The 20,204-nt window shown below is 38.1% G+C and overlaps 1 protein-coding gene across 1 annotated transcript; it reads left to right on the plus strand.

The window, feature by feature from the left end:
- Window positions 1-5,218: 5,218 nt before the first annotated feature.
- On the plus strand, window positions 5,219-10,154 carry LOC139125743 (tripartite motif-containing protein 2-like). Its single transcript, XM_070691841.1, has 5 exons — window positions 5,219-5,272; window positions 7,104-7,952; window positions 8,567-8,806; window positions 9,025-9,475; window positions 9,577-10,154. The coding sequence occupies exons 1-5, from the start codon at window positions 5,219-5,221 to the stop codon at window positions 10,152-10,154; spliced, it is 2,172 nt and encodes a 723-aa protein (XP_070547942.1).
- Window positions 10,155-20,204: the final 10,050 nt, after the last annotated feature.

Below are 20,204 nucleotides of genomic sequence, written 5' to 3' on the forward strand. Positions count from 1 at the left end.
GATATCGGACCGCAGGCGGGCGGAGATTGCATTATAAACGCGCCCACCCCAACTCACTGCATGGGCATCACATTTACGAAATCGAAGTCCAAAGTCAACTACGTCCTTGTTAGAATAAGAGAGGGTTTCCATCACACGGGAGCATAACACCACAAATTTTGCACAGATAGCTTTGCACAGGCATTGAAAAAATTTGCATGTAACGCAGCCAGTTTCCCTCGCTATCGATAGGAAATGCATTGAGACACACTTCTGGGTTCCCAAAAAACGAAAATCCCATTTACGGGGCGATCAAAATATAACTATTTGCTGCGATATATTGCAGAGGCGTTTATGTTTGTGTTGCTGAGAACAACATCAGTACATAAATGACGGATTTTAAAAGCTGACGTTTTTTGTGATGAAACTGACTTCTGAAGGTAGCTCACTTGGGGAACAGGTCATCCTAACCCCTGTCAGCTTCGACCTCCAGTAATTCACACTGGTTTTGGTTACTCGACCCCGGTACCCAAGTCACTTCGACCTCGTCACACTTTTCACGTTTTGTGACATTTTACTGAATATTTAAAGCAACTTTGCTAGAAAGAAATTGATGGTGTTTCTGTGATAGAACTGTTTGCTTCGAAACGATAATTTGGGCCACTGAATGTTTGCACCACGGCCTAGTGCCTACATGTCCGCGGAGACGATTCAACATGTTCCAGAACAAAGCCGAGACAAAAATTGAAAATATCAATAAAATGGCTTCACAAAGGCTGAAATACGCGATACTCGATGAAGTATAAAGTTTGTGAAATGAAATTAAAATTGACAAAACAAGTGTTTGTCTCGGGTAGTACTACTTCTACAGACTGTTTTTTTTTCCGTACAGTGCAGCATTTGTCAGTGACAAATCTTTGGAATACATTTTTTGCGATGAGCTGGAAATTTGATTAATATCGAGTTAATGTAATAACTGTTCAGTTATTTACTGGGACACGTTTGTTTTCTCAATCCGCAATCTGCTGAAGTACATTGACTGCTCATGTAAACGATCGTTTCTCCCTCTGCAGAGTTTCTGTATCCCGTTCAAAACGCTGTACCTTGATCACGCGATAGTGACGCTATGTAGCTTTGCAGTATTGAAAACTTATCATAAAATGGCCACCACGTCTAACCATAACACGAATTGTCGGGATTATCATACGGAAAAAAGACTGCAAAACTAAGACTTATGAATCTTCATCGGAATTGAAACCATTATGATTGTACATGAGTACCAACCGAGAATGCAGGTTGAGCTCGGCAGTTACACAAGCGTGGTAGGCTACATGCACTGCCGATCGTACGCATACCAAAGCCTATCCCGGAATTTGTTTCACGAACAACCTCGCCTTTTTAATCTGACACAGTTAGAACTAAAAAAAATGCTTCAAAGGAGAACAAACATACTTTTATGGACAACAGCGAGCACGTTTCTTGCCGAAGCAAAAATCCAAACACAGCAGAAGTGGATAAAGGAGGTCACGGCCTTGGACTCTGTGCACGAACATGATTTGACACTTTAATACCCTAGACCCAAATTATTCATGAGCACTTCCATATTTAGGGATGAGGCGAGTGATAACGCCATGAGGCTAGTATATGAGAACGATATAGTCTGGCGATCTAGCAGCAAGAGAAATATCCCGAAAAAAACTACTCTCTCTCTCTCTCTCTCTCCTCTCTCTCTCTCTCTCTCTCTCTCTCTCTCTCTCTATTATATATTCCATCTTTTGTTTTACCTTTGTGGCGTGGTGTCATCCTGTTTTAGAAATTTGGTATGGAGGAGTCAGCCACTTCTTGACGTCGGCAACACCCCCACCCCCGGCCGAAGAAATTGACCAGTCCATTAACGAGTCGCCCAGAAGTTTGTTCATTGGAGACTGAGGAATTTAGGGATGTTAGGCTGCATTGTCGCCACAATTATGTTGACTGAACGACACAGGTCATATGAGGTTACTTGATAAGTTATTTTTTGTGTTGTCACTAAAGTGATCGATACCTTTACCATGATAACCTCTGCTCGCTCAGCATCGATGGTCACAACAGAAACGCAAATATCTGAACTGAACGTTTGAAAGGTTGCTGGCTACGAATCTGTTTACGTAAAATATGTTAAAGGTCGTCAATGACTCATTATAGAAACATAACTCTTGAAAAAACTCAGTGCTACACCGCACACACTCAATATGGCCGTCAACACCAGAACAAGTGAACTGTATTAAACATTTGGTATGGTACTAAAGTAATCATGTTTATATGACCTGACAGCTGGTTTTATGTGAACCTTAGTATAAACAAAAGAGTTGTATTCTTGAATGACACTATACAACAGAAACTATAGCAGTTATGCAGAGAACTAAGAATTAGAAGTATTCTTTGCCTCCTATGGCACTTCATTGACACAGTTTATCTTATATGATCTTAATTAGAATTATATATGTTTAGGTCCTTGAATGTAATTGTTTTTCCTTCATGATTTACCTACATGTAGTCTCCTAAATGACCAAATTACAAATTCTATTTTTACAAGAATGCCAACCTGTTGCTGTTTGTGTTTCAGTACACTAACAATACATTGAAACTTGGAAAATGGAGAAGGCTGTTCTGCTTTATTCATGAAGTTCACAACGGTATTGGTAATTGCGACTGTGCGGAAGCAGAATTATTTAACCCACTGCGCATGTGCAGTTTTTAAGGATATCATATTTGTGACAGGAACTGTCTTGTGCAACCACTTTTGGGAATTGAAGGGGATTTACACCGATCGGCTGCAGCTAACACCAAGGTGAAGGCTATGTCTATAACAAGCCAAAGTTACAGAAATGAATGAAGGTAGGTTACAATCACGTCACATCGACTAATCTGAGTTGACCTGATATGAAACGAATGGCGTATATGTACTCTGACGCCGCCTTGTTCTTCTCAACAAAATCACCACAGATTACAAGGTGTTGCAAAGCCACGTATACATGATATATTTTGTGGTCCAAAACTTTACAGCTGGCTGTTCTTTATCCACTGTCAAACGTCACCAACCATCGGCCGTATGCTTTCTCTCGTAGAGAAGTACAGTTTGTTCACCCTCGGTAGCTTCAGCTTGATTTCATAATAAACTTAAACGCGTCATAAACACTGCCTTTTTTATTCAGTTTCTGTATACAAACGATCTAGCACAGTGATGACTACAATAACACCAAATTTATACGGTTACAGGATCCCATTTCATAGTATTTCATGTGTCATGAAATACAGTCGAGTTCTCTTTCACTTTTGTTTCAAATTCTACTTCTATGTCACGTGATTCGCAAGGATTAAAAGGTCCGATCGAATTCTATGTTTGGCTATTTATTTCAGTATATTATAAGGCCTATTTTCACACATCGTCGCATTCCATACACTGAATTAACCGAGCTCATTTACTGCCTTAAATATTTTTTTTATTATAATGTATTATTGTGTTGATAAAAACAGCTGCACTTGTTTCATAACTTATAAAGAAAGAAGTAGGGAAAATAGCAAATTATAGAAAATGTAATTGAAGTAGCAATAGACGGATATTTGGAGATATAATGCAAGGGCCGACAGATTGATGTGAAAAGCTCTTAGCGTTACACCCTTTGGTCATTAATTTTTTCCATGGGTCAAGGTTAGAACATGGTATAAATGTATGATAAAATGAAACGGCAAAAGAGGGACAGAATTCGAAGTACGGTATCGATAACCTGTTATGTGATTCCAAATAAGCTAAAGTTATGTGTAACTCGGGTCATCTTGCTTTCTGATTTGAATGTCTACATTACAACATTACTTTTTATCGAATTTCAAAGATATGTTTGCTCCCTCTGGAAGATCGGCCTCAAAATGAACGTAACGGACGCTGCTCTTGTTTTCTTTATGAATCGACATTCGAACATTCTTCCACCTGGCACTTCAATTCTTCGTCACAATCCTCTTTGATCGACTGCTTTCCCGGCCCGAAATCTGCCAACTTCGCCATTTTTGGTGGCCTTCCTTGCAAAACTTTGCTCACCTCGAACTGCTGTTCGATGCTTGTTCTCTGTAACACTAATACAAAACTCTGATTAAACGAGTTAAAATTTTTGATTATGCACGTGAACAAACGGCATTGAAACCAGGGCAAATATAAACATTTTAGAAACGCCATCGCATGATCGAGTCCAACTACCGTCATTCATTCGGTACCACTTTTCCGTTTGTACCCAAAAGTTTATCACTTTATACAAAGTTTATGATACCAAGTTTTCTTTTTGATCAGTTGTATGAATAAATGTCTCGTGTTATAATTTACTATGTTGTAATTTATGAGTACCTTGTAAGATCTAACAGCAGAACTCCGATGGCCCGTTTTTTCAGCAATTAGTTGTTCGTCCATACCATCGGCAAATAAGCGAGTGGCTGCTGTGGCCCGTAGACTGTGGTTCGTATAGTATCCTTCAATTCCCGCGTTGCCACAGTTCTAAGTGTATTCCTCCCAACTGGCATCGTAGAATACCAACAATCTGCTGTTATTTTTTTGGCCGGCTGCAAATAGTATACGTCTTGAGGGCGATCTGAAGGACTAAATTGACATAAAGGTGTTAATTATCCGAAATCGGTTGGGGATACAACAATTAAAAGTTGGAGAAGTAATATAGTATACTGATCATGTCAACGTTAACATTAAGGTTGTACGCATCTCGTTATCCATGTTTGTCAGATAATTTCAGCTATTGGCAGAATGTGGCCCAAGGTTTTTATTCATAAAAATATATAAGGTCACCGGGTTAAATCTTTAAGAAAGACGCCCTCTATCAGCCAATATTTCTAGTTCAACACATTTTACTCAGAATATTACAAAACCACCGAAAAATAAGAATTTCGAGCGTCATAGTGGACGACCCAGTAGACCGGACGTTCGAATAGGCCAAACCCGGAATTCGAATCGACCACGGTACAAACAAAGCCATGTGCGCAAACGCGCACAGACGTACGTGTATTTCCATACGCGTTCAGTACACATGTGGGTTTGTTTGTACCGGCATCACGTGATTATTTGGGCGTACTGAGTATGTAGAACGGCGTACGCGTCGCGTCCTTTTTATTCCGGAGTAGAACCATTAATTGTTCACATTATGCGCAGTGGAAAGCGCCACAACCAAAATAATCAAGGCACGATATACTTGGAACATCTACCATGGCTCTAGTAAAGGTACACTTCAACACTGAAGCAAACAGGATTCTTACCAAAGTTTGTTGTATGTATCATACAAACGCACAATACATCTCTCCTTGCAGTCTGTGTTTTCGAACGCAGTTGTAACTTTACGCTTCACTTTCCTGGATGCCAAGCCACCACTGTTTGTTTTTGACACGTCCTCGGTGTATTCCAGATAATATTTCCCAACAATCTCGCAGTATTTTTTGCAAATTTGGCCTGGGCGTAAATTCCTGTGCTCTTGGCCCCCTCTCAAAGCAAAATTTATTCCGAAAAGGACGACCTGAGCGTCCAATAGAGTTTGTGGTGTAAAATCGCCAATCAATTTCTGACTCCAAAATTTATTCTCATCGTCCACACTCAACACCTGTCGCTTTTCTATTCCAATTCCTTTAGCGCTCCTTGTTTTCATGATACAATAAAGTATCTTTTAGCTGTTTAAAGGTGGGGTCCTTCAGAAACTGGCAGCTTTTACTCATTACTGACAAATGGTTTTGAATACTCATCACCAATTCATACAAAGTTTGTCCAGGATAATCATTACCATCTTTTTTCTTTATTTCAGAAACAAAGCGTGACAATGCAAAATTTAATTCATCTTTCGTCATTTCCTCGAGTTTTGTATATATTACATAAACGACGGGTTTGAGGCCAACTTATTTCTCTCGTTTTGCCAGAAATTAAATGTGTTTACGACCCAACTATTTTTGTTAAGGGTGTTTTTAGGAATCCTTTCAATCGCCATTTTTTCTATCTCTTTGTCACTTTTATATCTAAACGGGAGGGGCAAGGTGCGTCAGAATGAACAGGCAACGTGTCTCTTACAAGCAGTGGAACAGGCTTTGACATACCAGGAGGTGCAACGTCGACAGCGAGATTGTTCTTCTTGTGCCGAGCCTTCTCCCTGTTCACCCAGTAACTCTCCAAAGTCTTGAAGCAGCCAGTCGTCTTCTTCAGGGTTATCACTAGCAGTGGGGTTTCGAGAAAGTATTTTGTGTAATGAACAAGTCTTCATCGCTGTCACTCAGCATGATGCTTGCAGTTCAGTTGTCACAAATGACAAAACGTGTACGTTGGAAAGCCACGTCTACGCTCCGTGTAGAACACGTGCTAATTTCCATGTGTTTATCCTTAGCCGATGAAATAGTACTATACACAGGTGTGCACTTTCAAAATGGCCATTAATTAATTGCTGTAATCTGATTGGTCCGTGCCCACTCGCAGGTGCAAGGTCACGTGTTGTAAGTCGGATAATGCACTCGTGTCGTGCATTATCCTATACATAAAGACCGTGTCACCACTCGTCCTCGTCTCGTGGTGAGACGGTCAATACGTCTCTCGTATTTTCCTTCGCTGAAACTATCTGATATTATCAATCTAATTTTAACAGGTAGATATTATATGGCTTGAACAGTGAAACGAAGATGGCCACTTCAAAAGAGGCGACTGCTGATGATATACTGGATGAAATACGTGATGATTTGTTGACCTGTACAATATGTTTGGACTTTTATACCCAGCCGAAAATTCTACCTTGTCACCATACTTATTGTCAACATTGTCTGGTGAAGTTGGTCGAGAAAGGTAAAGGAACTCTACATTGTCCTTCGTGCAGAAAAACGTGCCCTATTCCAACTGGTGGCGTACAAAACCTAGATAATAACTTTTACCTGAATTCATTGCTGGAAACCATTCAACGAAGACCAGCACGTAACGCCGTCAGACACAATGAAAAATGCGATATCTGTAACGAAAGCGAGGCTCCACATATCTAGACTGCCAGTTACAGTATAACTGTGTCAACTTTATACGTATCCACACAAAATCAAGAGCTTCTTCTTATCATAATGTTTTACCTCTGAAGGAGTACAATGAGAAACGGGACATTGATCCGTCTTCAGTCCTGCCAGTGGCACACTGTGACAAGCATAGAAATAACGAATTCAGATATTTCTGCAAAACGTGTCAAGTACCGATATGTTCCGAATGTACAGTGATGGAACACCCGAATAAGAGTCACAGTTACGATTACTTGCAGACCATAGCAGACAGATACAAAGATGACTTGTTGAAATATCTTAAGAGGTTTGAAGTGAAAGCAGAGGAGGTCGATAAATGTAAAACAGCGGCCATGAAAATTTGCAACGAATACATTAGAAAACCAGAAACAGAACAAAAGAAGGTATTGAAGAAGAGTACTGATTTACGAAGCAGACTTTCTTTTGAGGAAAATGCTCTGAAAGCGGAAGTTAAGAGAGAATACGATATTCGCATTCAAACTCAAAATGACCAGATACATGACTTGCAATTCCGCTATTGTAGACTGATTAGTATGATGAACTACCTGGAATATTTAGTTCAACATAAGAATGCAGCTCAACTTATGTTAACTAAAGAAAGCGTGGTTAATTGTGTCCAAGAATTGGAAGGTGTGGAAAATAAATATGACATCGACCACGACGAGGTCAAATTTGTTCCAGCCGTTACAACAGAACCATTGCTCGGAACGTTGGTCAGTGTGCAAAATGGATCAAATGACTCGTATTCAGAGTATGACATCAATGACAAAGCCACTCTGACGACCAATGAAACCACAGTGGACCCAGAACCTCTTGGAATTGGCGGTGAACTGACAAACTATAAAATATCCAGAGCAGTCGACTTGCCGGACAGTGTTCGAGAGCGAATTGGCAATAGTTTTCTCATCTGTACTGTATGTTTCATGCTCATTGTAGACCCAAAGATTCTCACATGCCATCACACTTTCTGTGAACGTTGCTTGCAATCTTTACTGGGGGAAGGTGGAACAAGCATTGAGTGTCCAAAATGTGCGATCACGTGCCGGACAACCGTTGATGGAGTCAGGGGTTTAGAGAACAATGTCTATTTACAGTCATTATTAGCCACAGCACCACAAAGTCCAAGTGAAGACTTCGCATTGAGTGGACTGTGCTCTTTGTGTGCTGAAGAGACAGCGACTCATATCTGTATCGGTCGTCGGTTACAGCTATGTTGCAAAGCCTGCAGCAAAACAATCATGAAGCTCAGTCAGTCAGAACTTACTATAGCTGTCCGTGTACTTCCAATAGAAGAATATAAGTGATATAAGTGAAGAAAATGTGATCCAATGACCCGGCCACAGTACAATCCGTATCATATTGTGATACTCACACAGACTATCGCATAAACCTATATTGCGATACATGCAAAATACCAATATGTTCTGCATGCACAGAGATCGACCATAGAAGAGAAAATCACGATGTAAACTTACTAAAAATATTTTCGGATGACTATATCAAAACTTTGATACAATTCATCCGAAAGTTGAAACAACAAACCGTTGTAGTATATGAGAGGAAGTATAAGGAGGTGCTGTTCGTAGATAAACTAAGAACGAACAGTGTCACTGAATTAGAGAAAGTTGCAAGGAAAGCTAAAACCGATCATAAAACTTTGAATTCAGAAGAAGACGCACTCATTGGACAGCTTGAGAAAATCTACAGTGTCAAGGTTAAGGAAATCACAAGTCACACTGATGAGCTTCAGATAAGATACGGTAAATTCGTGAGCATTGTAAGCTACATTGAAATGCTAAGGCATCACAAGAATGCAGCTGATCTAGTAACGGCCAAGAAAAGCGTAACACAACGAATTGAAGAACTGCTGCGGATAGATAGCAAAGTAGTAATTCAACAAAATATTGTTGAATTCAAACCCTACAACGAAATCCAAAAAAGGGAACTGGTCGGACATATATTGTATTACCCTTGCATCACACACAGTGTACAGTTGACACAATTCCACATAGACTGATCAAAGGTCAAAGCGTTGACTTTGTGATTACAACGAAAGACCGCAGGGGTGAAGTGGTGAATACGAAGCAGAAGGTGAAAGTGACTTTGACGTCAGCAGATGGATCTTGCAAAGATGTGAAAGTGACTGAAAATGGTAATGGGACACACACAGTGACAGTTCATGGAGAAATGGTCGGAGATTACAAAGTTTCAATATCAGTATCCGGTCAAGCAATACCTGGTTCCCCATTTGACTTTAGAGTTCTCATACCATTGGTGAAGACTTTTGGTGGACCCGGGCATGAAAAAGGATATTTCAATAATCCTACAGGATTAGCATTCGATAGCAATGGAAATTTGGTTGTCGCCGATCACTCCAACAAAGAGTTCAGGTCGTTGATCGAGATGGCTACGTCAAGAAGGTTTTCGCATTTACCCAGTTTGTCAACAAATGTGCACCATTGGATGTAGCCATATCTACAGAAGGTTTGCAATTCATATCAGACTCTCTAAATCAGCAAATTTTGGTGTGTGATAAAGATGGCAAGTTGATCAGATCCTTTGGAGAAGCTGAACTTCGACACCCTCGTGGTATCGCGATTAGTCCACTGAATGGTGTTGTCTACGTGACAGACTGGGATGGAGAGGGTAACGATACTGACAGAGATGGACACTGCATCAGGAAATACACACAAACTGGAGAGTACATCAATTCATTTGGGAGTTATGGACAAAATGAAGGTCAGTTCAGGGGTCCCCATTCCATTGATTTCGACAGTGACGGCAATCTTTATGTATCCGATTTTAACAATTCTCGTGTACAGGTGTTCGACGAAAACGATCGCTTTGTTCGTGCATTTGGAAGCTTTGGTGAAAAAGAAGGACACTTCAAACGCCCGTCGGGTATTGTCGTCAGTCAAGATAAACTTGTTTATGTTGTTGATCAGTATGCAAACAACATCCAAGCATTTGACGTTCACGGAAAATTTATCCATCGTATAGACAGTGGAGAGGACAAGTTAGACCATCCAATGGGTATCGCCCAGTCACGTGATGACCCAAGGAAACTATTTGTGGCAGATAACTTAAATCACTGCATCAAAGTCTTCATCGACTGAACTGCACAATCTTCAACCTGAGTGAAGGATACTATGAACAAATCACTTCCGAATGTTTTTTTTTGACTAATATTACTACACTCTGAATAAAAATAATAGTGACAGAATGCTATTGTCAATGCTTGCTACTGAAAGCGGTCGTATTGAACTGTTTCAATAATATTTAGAAATATATATAATTGAGTTTAACGAAGCTGAACCATCTTCGTCTGATGATAGCTAGAGACATTATACTCGAGTTACTCACATTCTGTGAATTTAATGTGTCTTCACTGATGCATGAATCTGATTTCGACAATCGACATTAACCTCATACACATAATGTACTCACCAGATGTGAACTGAAAATGCTCACTGACACGTGTTTCATTATATATTGCATTTATCTGCAAATTTGAACCTTTGCTACATGTTTGCAACTTCATTGAAAGTCATATGATCGACATAAGGACACAATGCTAAAGGTACATTAAGTATTCAAATTTGTAATTACTGAAATAAAAATAATTAATTTCTTTGAGTACCGTTATTGTATCACCATTTAATATAGCATGTGTAATTGCCTTTGGTCAAGTCCTTCAAGCTATGTATGCAAAATTGTAAAAGCTTATTAGCTATGTAAAGTATGAATGAGCTGACATGAAAATGTGAAATGACTTTAAATACTGTTATAACCTTGTATAATGATCAATGTATAGAGCATCTTTTGTCAACTTTTGTCAAGTTAATCCCAGTGTATATCCCTAATTAGGAAAGTTCATTAAATATGCAAATTAGGAATTGGCTGAAATACAAATGCAAATGACTTTCAATAAAATTGTATCATAGTATCTTTAATGTACATAGCAAGTTTTGTCGACTTTGGTTTAGTCAATACAGATAAATATTCCAAATTAAGAAAGTTCATCAAATATGCAAATTAGAAATTGGCTGAAGCAAAAATGCTTAATGAATTTCGATAACATGTATTATAATTCTACGAGTCTATTAAAAGTATGTATTGTAACTCTTTATCATGTATTAATGTAAACGGAAACCTTACTTCTTGGTTTGCAACAACTTATGGAGTCAGACAAGGTGATGTACTTTCCCCAACGCTTTTGTCTATTTTTATCAATAATTTAGTAATTGAGATTAATGATTTAGCTTTAGGTATCCCAGTTGGTAACTCATTAATTGATATGTTGTATACCGATGATATTGTTTTGCTTGCTGAAAATGAGACAAATTTACAAAAGATGATTGACCATCTACAAGATTGGTGCAAAAGGTTGCGTATGATGATGAACAAGTCCAAAACACAAATTGTTCATTTCGAAATATGGGACAAATGAAAACAGAGTTTATTTTTCAATTTGGTGGTACAAATCTTGACGTAGTTTCTCAGTGTAAATATTTGGGTTTACTTTTGAATCAGTTCTTAAATTTTGAAGTGACTGCTGAAACCCCAGCAAATGCTGCAGGTAGAGCTTTGGGATCAGTTATTTCTAAGATACACATGTTTAATGATTTTAGATATAACACTTTTACAACTCTATTTCATTCCTTGTATTACTCCAATTTTAGATTCTGCAATTTGGGGCTACCGTTTCTCTTCAAAATGTGAGTCAATTCAAAGCAGAGCGATTAGATATTTTCTTGGCGTCCACAAATTTGCCCCTATACTTGCTATAAATGGAGATATGGGTTGGGACCCTTGTCTATTGAGGAATAAATTGAACATGGTAAGACTCTGGAATAGATTAGCAGTTATGCCTGATAACAGAATGATTAAGCAAGTTTTTACTTGGGATATCAGTTTAAAATATAAAAACTGGGCTAAAGATATGTTTGATTTATTTTCAAAAATTGGTTTGCAGGATAAATTTGGTAATTTAGAGGCTTGTAGTATTCCTGTCATTAAAGATGCATTAAAAACGTTGTATATTAGTAACTTTACCTCCCAACTGAGTGAAAAGCCCAAACTGCGTACATATTTGATGTTTAAGACGGAATATGGAATGGAGAAATATTTACAATTTCCCATTTCTAGATCAAAAAGATCACTTTTAGCACAATTGAGAGTTGGTATCTTACCTCTGAAAATTGAAACTGGGCGTTACACGAATGTGCCTAAAGAGGAAAGACTATGTGATTTTTGTCCAAATGTAGTAGAAGATGAGCTCCATTTTATTTTTGATTGCACACTTTACAATGTTATTAGGAAACAATAGTTCTCTAAAGCCAGAAACTTGTGCTCTGTATTTGATTCATTTGATGTACAACAGAAACTCAAATTTCTAATGAGCGACATGCCATCCAATTGGCATCCTATGTCTATCATGCATTTTCAATGAGACAAGAAGCTTCTTATACTTAAATTACATTTCGAGCTTTTCATATCTATGTACTTTATTTACTGTTTCAGTGTCTTGTAAGCCCTTGGGGCTGGATGTGGCAACCAAGCTGTTTAAGACCACACATGACACTTTAATAAATAAATATAACATAACATAACATAACATATAACATATAGTATCTTAAATACATGTAGCAAGATTCATCAACTTTGGTTGAGTCAATTCAGATATATATCTCTAATTAGAAATGCTCATTACTTATGCAAATAAGGAAATGGCTGAAATAAAACTAGTTAATGACTTTTAAAATAATGTTTAATCGTAGTATCTTCAATGCACATTATTCCATCTTTGGGCCAATCAGGTGGCAGATTTTAGGTCCTTGGCAAACAAAAGCCTTCCCGTGACACAAAATTTCGCATACTCAACTTTAACGCTTTGAGACGAAAAATTTCATTTGTGGCCAAATTTCCATCACGCGGAAAATTATCTTTGAAACCTTGGCTTGCAAATGGACCGCGTGGTTTTGATTTCTACCATTGTTTTCAGGAGTTTGAAGAGATCTAAAAGGGTGCAGTTAGAGAAAGATATAGATTTGCATTGCCATGTCTCCCAATCCTGGAAAAACCACTCCGATAAGCAATGAAGTCAACTAAAAAAACGACAACAGAGTTGAAATACGGGTTTCTAGCAATCTTTCGAGTGGTCTTATGCCTTATGCGGATATCGGACCGCAGGCGGGCGGAGACTGCATTATAAGCTCGCCAACCCCAACTCACTGCATGGACATCACATTAACGCCAAAGTACCACTGCGTATTCAAAGCTTGTTGTTGGTATACCAGCCACTGAAAGAAAAAAGGTTTCTTCACGTAGTTAAGCTATTTCAAAGTACAATACGATTAATTTCGAAGGATATTAATACAGATGCTTCAAAATCTAATACCTTTTACTATTTTGGAGAGAAAACTTACCCTTTCTGGTCTTGCTTCCGCACGATCACGACTTCAGGGTGCGCTTACAAGAAAATGTCGCAACTTCCGTTTTGATGCATCATGGGATAGGAAAAAGCACCAAACTTGAACACCAAGTGTTTAGAAATAGAACGCCTCTTGCACGCCGATGTTAAAATTAAAACGTTCATGGTGGTTTTCTGATTTTCTTTTCAAATTTTCAAAATTTCAACACGTAATAAACGTGTAAAATTATTTTGTATACTTTCTTTTTTAGAAAAAACATGCTTTCAGCAATTGTAGACCGGAAATATTTTTCACTTAGTGGGAAATTCGTTACACCAAAATCGGTGTAAGTTTGCCGGACAGCGAGGCAGTAGTAAATTTAATATAGCCATTGTAAAGTAAAAAAAGCAAAAGATTGTTAATTGTTTCACAGTATTGTAAAATTTCTGTGATGCTGAGTTTTTGAACACTTGAAGGAGATGGTTGTTAACACTACGTGTCCAGGTTTAGAACACCATTGTTAATAATATGAACACTAGTGTTAACAATATGAACACAAGTCGTTCAAATTTGAACACCGACACGTACATTTTGAACGCGTAAAGACGCGTCTAGCGTCCGCTATTTTTACAGTGCTGTGCCCCCTTTCATTGCTAGAATTTAACACCTTACATATGTACCATAACGGTTATGTTAATTTGCGCAAAATATCTAAGTACGTATATTTCACTCCTTGAGTTTGTCAAGAAAGAAGATATATTTAGCTACATGCAGTCTTTAGAAATAATCTAACACCTAATACCATGGTTGCAAAGTTATATACTTTCACAATATAAAATATATTCATATATTATATTCATATATTTGTATAAGTCGACCCGGATTCCCTACCAATTTGTTGCACTAGTAAATGAGGGAAATACGAGTTGATATACCAGTATTGATCTTATACTTTCAGTAATTGAAGCTGACAAATCGAGATGTAGATTGTTTCACCACTTTACGAGATGGCGAGCATAACGTTCAGAGTCTCAGGACTTAGTTATCAGTGTACATTCACTACAAAGTTATATGCGTTTCTAAACTTACGTAACTTCAAAATGATCATCATTATACAATGGTCATCACATGGAATTTATCGCCAGTCTTTGATTGTTTCTTAAGATTAAACAAGAGCACTCCACGGAATGTCCCATTTTTGGATTTTTCTCATTGAAGTCTTTAACAATAATTAAACAAACGTATGATGCTACACAATTACAAATATAAGACTTTAATTCTGATTTCATCGAAGTTTTAATTTCCTTCTTGAAAAGTCAAATGAGATAAGGACAAAAGTGAATTACAAAGCGCATAACTTTACGGTAACAAAATTCTCTAGGTAAGAATTATAAGAATCCCATGTTCCGTCAGCGTTTTTATCTTACGCCTCTACATTCCGACTTTTCCCCACACAGAAACTGGTCTGGTTGGGATTACAACACATCCACTTAATACTACTGTTCTAGACAAATTTTAGATCAGCCCAATGTATTTTACACCTTTCACGAAACGCATACGCGATTGGATAAAATGGCTGTTCTCGCCATTTCTAATGATCCCTAAGCCTACCTACTGGTCAGATGTTAAATTTTACACATTGTGTTGCCTATGAATAACTTTGAAATCTCTAAAAAACAGCTACACAACTACAAAATTTCGTTGAGATGCCATGGCAGTCAAAGGGAAGAATATATGTCGATGGAAAGCCGACTACAATGTACTGTATGTTTGTGCAGTGGAAGCACCACCATGCGGACTCGGTCACCCAGACGAGTATCAGGGAAAACCGCGTGAAGCACATGTTTTTCGAGCGGCGGCGAAAACGCAATACATGTTCTTATTCGCAATCAGTTCATCAGCCAGACCTATGCACCTACCAGGTTTTCCATCTGGGGGAATGAGGGACTAACGGGGGAATTGGACATTTTTTCCAGCCATGTCAAATTGTCCACTTTTTAGCTATAAATGATGTCAAATACTCAGTGGTGGGAGCAATAGATTTTCATGCACTGGCTACATGTGGATGATGAAAGTTGGAAATTTGATTGTGCACAATCGTACATATCCACCATGGCATGTGATTTGAAAATGGATGGTGAGCTGAAAATCTCTCTCCTGAAATTCGCTGCACGAGTGGTAGAGAGTGAAGGAATAACTCCCATGAAAACTGTAAGGAAAGTGCATGAATAAACTTTATTATTTGAAAACATTAATCATTGTGTCTTTTTATTTTATATGTATAATAAAAGGAGAGAATACCGGATATGTATTTTGATATGCTGTTTGGAATAGGAAAAGCAATGTTCTCCCATACTATGAACACATAATCACTGTGTCTTTTTATTGTAATGTAGAGAAGGTAAAAATACAGGGTATGTATTTGATATGATGAATGAATTAGGACAAGCAATGTTCTCCCGACAAAATTTTCATAGCATATTGGCTAATGCACGTATGAATGTTTTCCACCAATGCGTGATTGCAGGACCACAGACAAATAGAAAGACAGACTAGCAACGAATATTGTTCAAGGTGTGAAGCGGCTACGTAACCTCTCCATTTATGCCTCGCCTCAGGTAGCTCTCGACTTTCTTTTCCGGAGAGTGCCGACCATGCACCCTTCAGTAGTTTCCGGATTTTCGCCAATTTTTAAGTGAAAGTATGTTCGGTAAAGTTTGTGTTGTTTAGCGGAATTGGCGAGCTGGCGAAAACGGGAAAATTTTTGAGCTTTGGGGAGGTTAGTTTTACCATTTTAAAAATTCCTCTCACATTTTTATGAATATATAATAAGTGTGTTTGAACCAAATTTGAAAGTCTTTTATCGATACTGTCAGATTTTACTCAATGGTTTACGGTCAGTCATATCGTCTTTTACATGTTCGTCATGTGAGGAAGTGTTTATGAAACTGCTAGCTTGTTATATTTTGATTGGCGTGAAGAACATACAAAGTAAATATTGTTGCTAAGCGACAGGCAGCACGATGTCATCTCATCCTACTCTTCGCATAATCTCGCGTAATTATCAACCACGAACGAATTCTCAAAAAAAAACGTGAAGCCCATTTAAATCTGAATAGACCGTAGTTTATCGAGATGACCATATAACAAACGACGTGCAGCGTTGCTAGTCTGTCATTCTATTTGTCTGTGGTAGGACTAAAAGGGGAATTTGACTTTTTGCTAGCCATGTCAACTGCCCCACTGTTGGACTATCAAATGACTTCATATAACCAGGGGAGGGGCAATAAAGTCTCATGCACTTGCTACGTGTGGATGATGAGACCGAAAACATGAGGATGGTCTTCTCTACATGACTGTGTACACATAATCGTAGCTGCAAGTAGTCCTACAAAACGACACAGTGAAACAGTATACTGGTACCGATGAAGAAGACGATGACTTGAACAACATTTCTTTAGATTGCAGTTCTCAGACACAGCTCTGCTAGATATACTTTGTTTCATTCTTATGAATGTTATTGTTAATGTTTGTGGATGTTCAAAAAAAATGTTGGCCGAAAAGAAGTATGCTTTGTCTGTGCGTATTTTCAAACAAATCAAACACACATGCACACATAAATCGATCGTATTTATTTATTATTAACTTAGGAAGCATTTAGGTCATTTGCAACGTGGAGACATTAAGAAGACACAGTGGCATATTTTCCTTGGTGTACCATTATGAAAAACACAATCAGGTATGCTGGAGTGATGAAACAGAAATGCAGCACATATGACATGGCAGGTATGCTGCATTTTTGTCTCACCAACCTGCAGCATACCTGACATGGCAGGTATGCTGCAGGTCAGATATGCCAGACCTGCAGAATACCTGCTCGGTCATATATGCTGCACACATGTGTCAGACCTGTTACAGTCAAATCCTGGCACAGGTCTGTCAGTCTTTAGCTGTGTATGCGATGACGTTCACAAAATATTCAACAAAATATCACAATAAAGGAATACCAAACTTGAATAACAGTTTACGGCCAATGAAAGTACATGATAATGAATTCATCTGGTGAAAATATATGAAGATACAGTGAAACAAACAGCATTTTGAGAATAACTACACATTACTCTTTGAAGGAGCGGAGACAGGATCGCGTGATACTTGGGTGGAAAGGGAGAAGGAAATACCAATTACTTTTTACCGCAAGAAATCAAAATGCTAGAAAAAGGTATATAACTGAGCTCAGTCCGGTTCTTTTATACATACATGCATATATATATATATATATATATATATATATATATATATATATATATATATATATATATATATATATATATATATATATATATATATATATACATATATGAGAGAGAGAGAGAGAGAGAGAGAGAGAGAGAGAGAGAGAGACTCAGTAAATTGCAGGGGAGTAAAGACAGACGTAGATGGATGGCTTTAGACGGAAAGGGAAAAGGCTTGGACAACAGTACGCGATCGTTTCTAATTAACTTAGGTATATTAGCCCCTGAATCAGTATTTTGCCCCTCCAGCTTTGAACAAACATGCATGCAAAAGTCGAAGCCTGAGTATCTGGCGTCAGACACGATTAACTCACTTGGAAATCTGGCAAAATGTTAAGTGTTTTTATGACAAATCTAGAAACGCAATGGCGATGTTACCATCGACTACATTCACGCTATGTCTATGAAAATTTATGCATAACGTTCTGTCCACTGTTTGCTAGCCTCTACATTCACGTAAACGTATTATAGAGGTAAAATGCAGGCTCTTGACCGAGTGTTTAAAATCGTCACTTGTCGAAGTCAAATCAATTTAATATATTTATCAATGCCTGGGAAGGTCTTCGAAGATTATTATGAAGGGACTAATGTACAGCATCTACTTACCTTGCATGATGCACAACAGATAATATTGTGATTTTTTTCTTCTCCCTTGCCAGGTGTAAATACCAACTCACACACTTCTGTCCTCCCTACTCGTTCAGGTCTCCCAGAACGCAAAATATAATGCAAAACAGAAAGAGCGATCATTTGTGAGTTTCATTCTAGTTACTATTTTCTTCTGTACTTATGATTAGACCAAAGAAAAAAATTGTGCTGTTCCGATAACCCGACCAACCCTATTTTTGCCTGCCGACCCTAAACCGTTTAGAGCTATGTAAACTCGGAAGTAAAAAAAACCCGTAAAATCACGTGTTCGTTACCTGGCATTTGATTTTTGCTTGATCGATGACGTCTTATTACGTTTTTATTCCTTTTATATGTATGGTACGTTTTTCTGGGAATGTTGTGGCCAGTGAATGATCACCTTGGACCCCTGAAAAGTGCATATTCAAAATAACAATATTCTGAAAAAAAAAATCCCTGCCGACCTACTACTGTATTTTTGAAAACCATGTTATCGGAACAGTACAAATTATCTTTTTTTGGCCTTACATCTGTAACTGTAGGGTTTGAGGGGAATCCCCATCTATTAAATATTAACAGAATTTTTTATCCCACTGCGCATGTGCACTTTTTAAGGATATCATATTTTGTAGCAGGAAACGTCTCGTACAAAATATTCGGGAATTGAAGGGCATTTACACGGATCGGCTGCAGCTAACACCAAGTTGAAGACAATGCCTATGACAAGTCGAAGTTCAGGATTAAATGAAGGTAGGTTACAATCATGTCACATCGACTAATCTGAGTTGACCTGATATGAAACGAATGGCGTATATGTACCCCGACGCCCCCTTGTTCTTGATAACAAAATCACCACAGATTACAAGGTGTTGCAAAGCTACGTGTCCATGATATATTGTGTGGTCAAAAACTTTACAGTTCTTCTCTATCCACTATCAAACGTAACCAACCATAGGCCGTATGCTTCTTCTTGTAGAGAAGTACAGTTTGTTCACCCTCGATAGCTTCAGTTTGATGTCATAGTAAATTTAAACGAGTCATAAGCAATGCCTTTTTTATTCATTTTCTGCATACACACGATGTAACTCAACGATGACTACAATAACACCAAATTTAAACGGTTAAAGGATCCCATTTCATAGTATTTGATGTGTCATGAAATACAGTCGAGTTCTCTTTCACCTTCGTTTCACATTTTACTTCTATGTCATGTGATTCGCAAGGATTGAAAGGCCCGATCGAATTCTACATTTGGCTGTTTATTTCAGTATATTATAGCGCCTATTTTCACACATCGTCGCATTCCATATACTGACTTAACCGAGCTCATTTACTGCCTTAAATATTTTTATTATAATGTATAATTATGTTGATAAAAACCGCTGCCCTTGTTTCATAACTTAAAAAGAAAGAAGTAGGAAAATAGCAAATTACAGAAAATGTAATTGAAGTAGCTATAGACGGATATTTTTAGATATAATGCAAGGGCCGACAGGTTGATGCGAAAAGTTCTCAGCGTTACTCCCTATGGTCATTAAATTTGGCCATAGGTCAAGCTTAGAATACGGTAAAGATGTATGGTAAAATGAAACGGCAAAAGGGGGACAGAATTCGAAGTACGGTATCGATAACCTGTTATGTTAGTCCACAGAATAAGCTAAAGTTAAATGTAACTTGGGTCATTTTGCTTTCTAGTTTGTTTGACCCCTTTTGATGACTCTGTTTGCGAGTGGCGGCGGCGTAAGAAGGCTTCTATTTTTAACAATTAAACACTTCCTATGTGTTGACAAACTGACATAGAAACTCGAGAGGACATTGTGTTTCGTGCACA

This window comes from Ptychodera flava, assembly GCF_041260155.1.
Source record: "Ptychodera flava strain L36383 chromosome 3 unlocalized genomic scaffold, AS_Pfla_20210202 Scaffold_26__1_contigs__length_13983176_pilon, whole genome shotgun sequence".
In the NCBI taxonomy this organism is placed as follows: Eukaryota; Metazoa; Hemichordata; class Enteropneusta; family Ptychoderidae; genus Ptychodera; species Ptychodera flava.

What these genes read in the sequence shown, in the direction of transcription:
- LOC139125743 (XM_070691841.1), top strand. Translation starts at nt 5,219, where the DNA reads ATGGCTCTAGTAAAGGTACACTTCAACACTGAAGCAAACAGGATTCTT. An exon ending in CAAACAGGATTCTTACCAAA is followed by an intron (nt 5,273 to 7,103) that starts GTTTGTTGTATG and finishes TTACCTCTGAAG; the next exon opens with GAGTACAATGAGAAACGGGA. An exon ending in ATAGTTTTCTCATCTGTACT is followed by an intron (nt 7,953 to 8,566) that starts GTATGTTTCATG and finishes TTCATCCGAAAG; the next exon opens with TTGAAACAACAAACCGTTGT.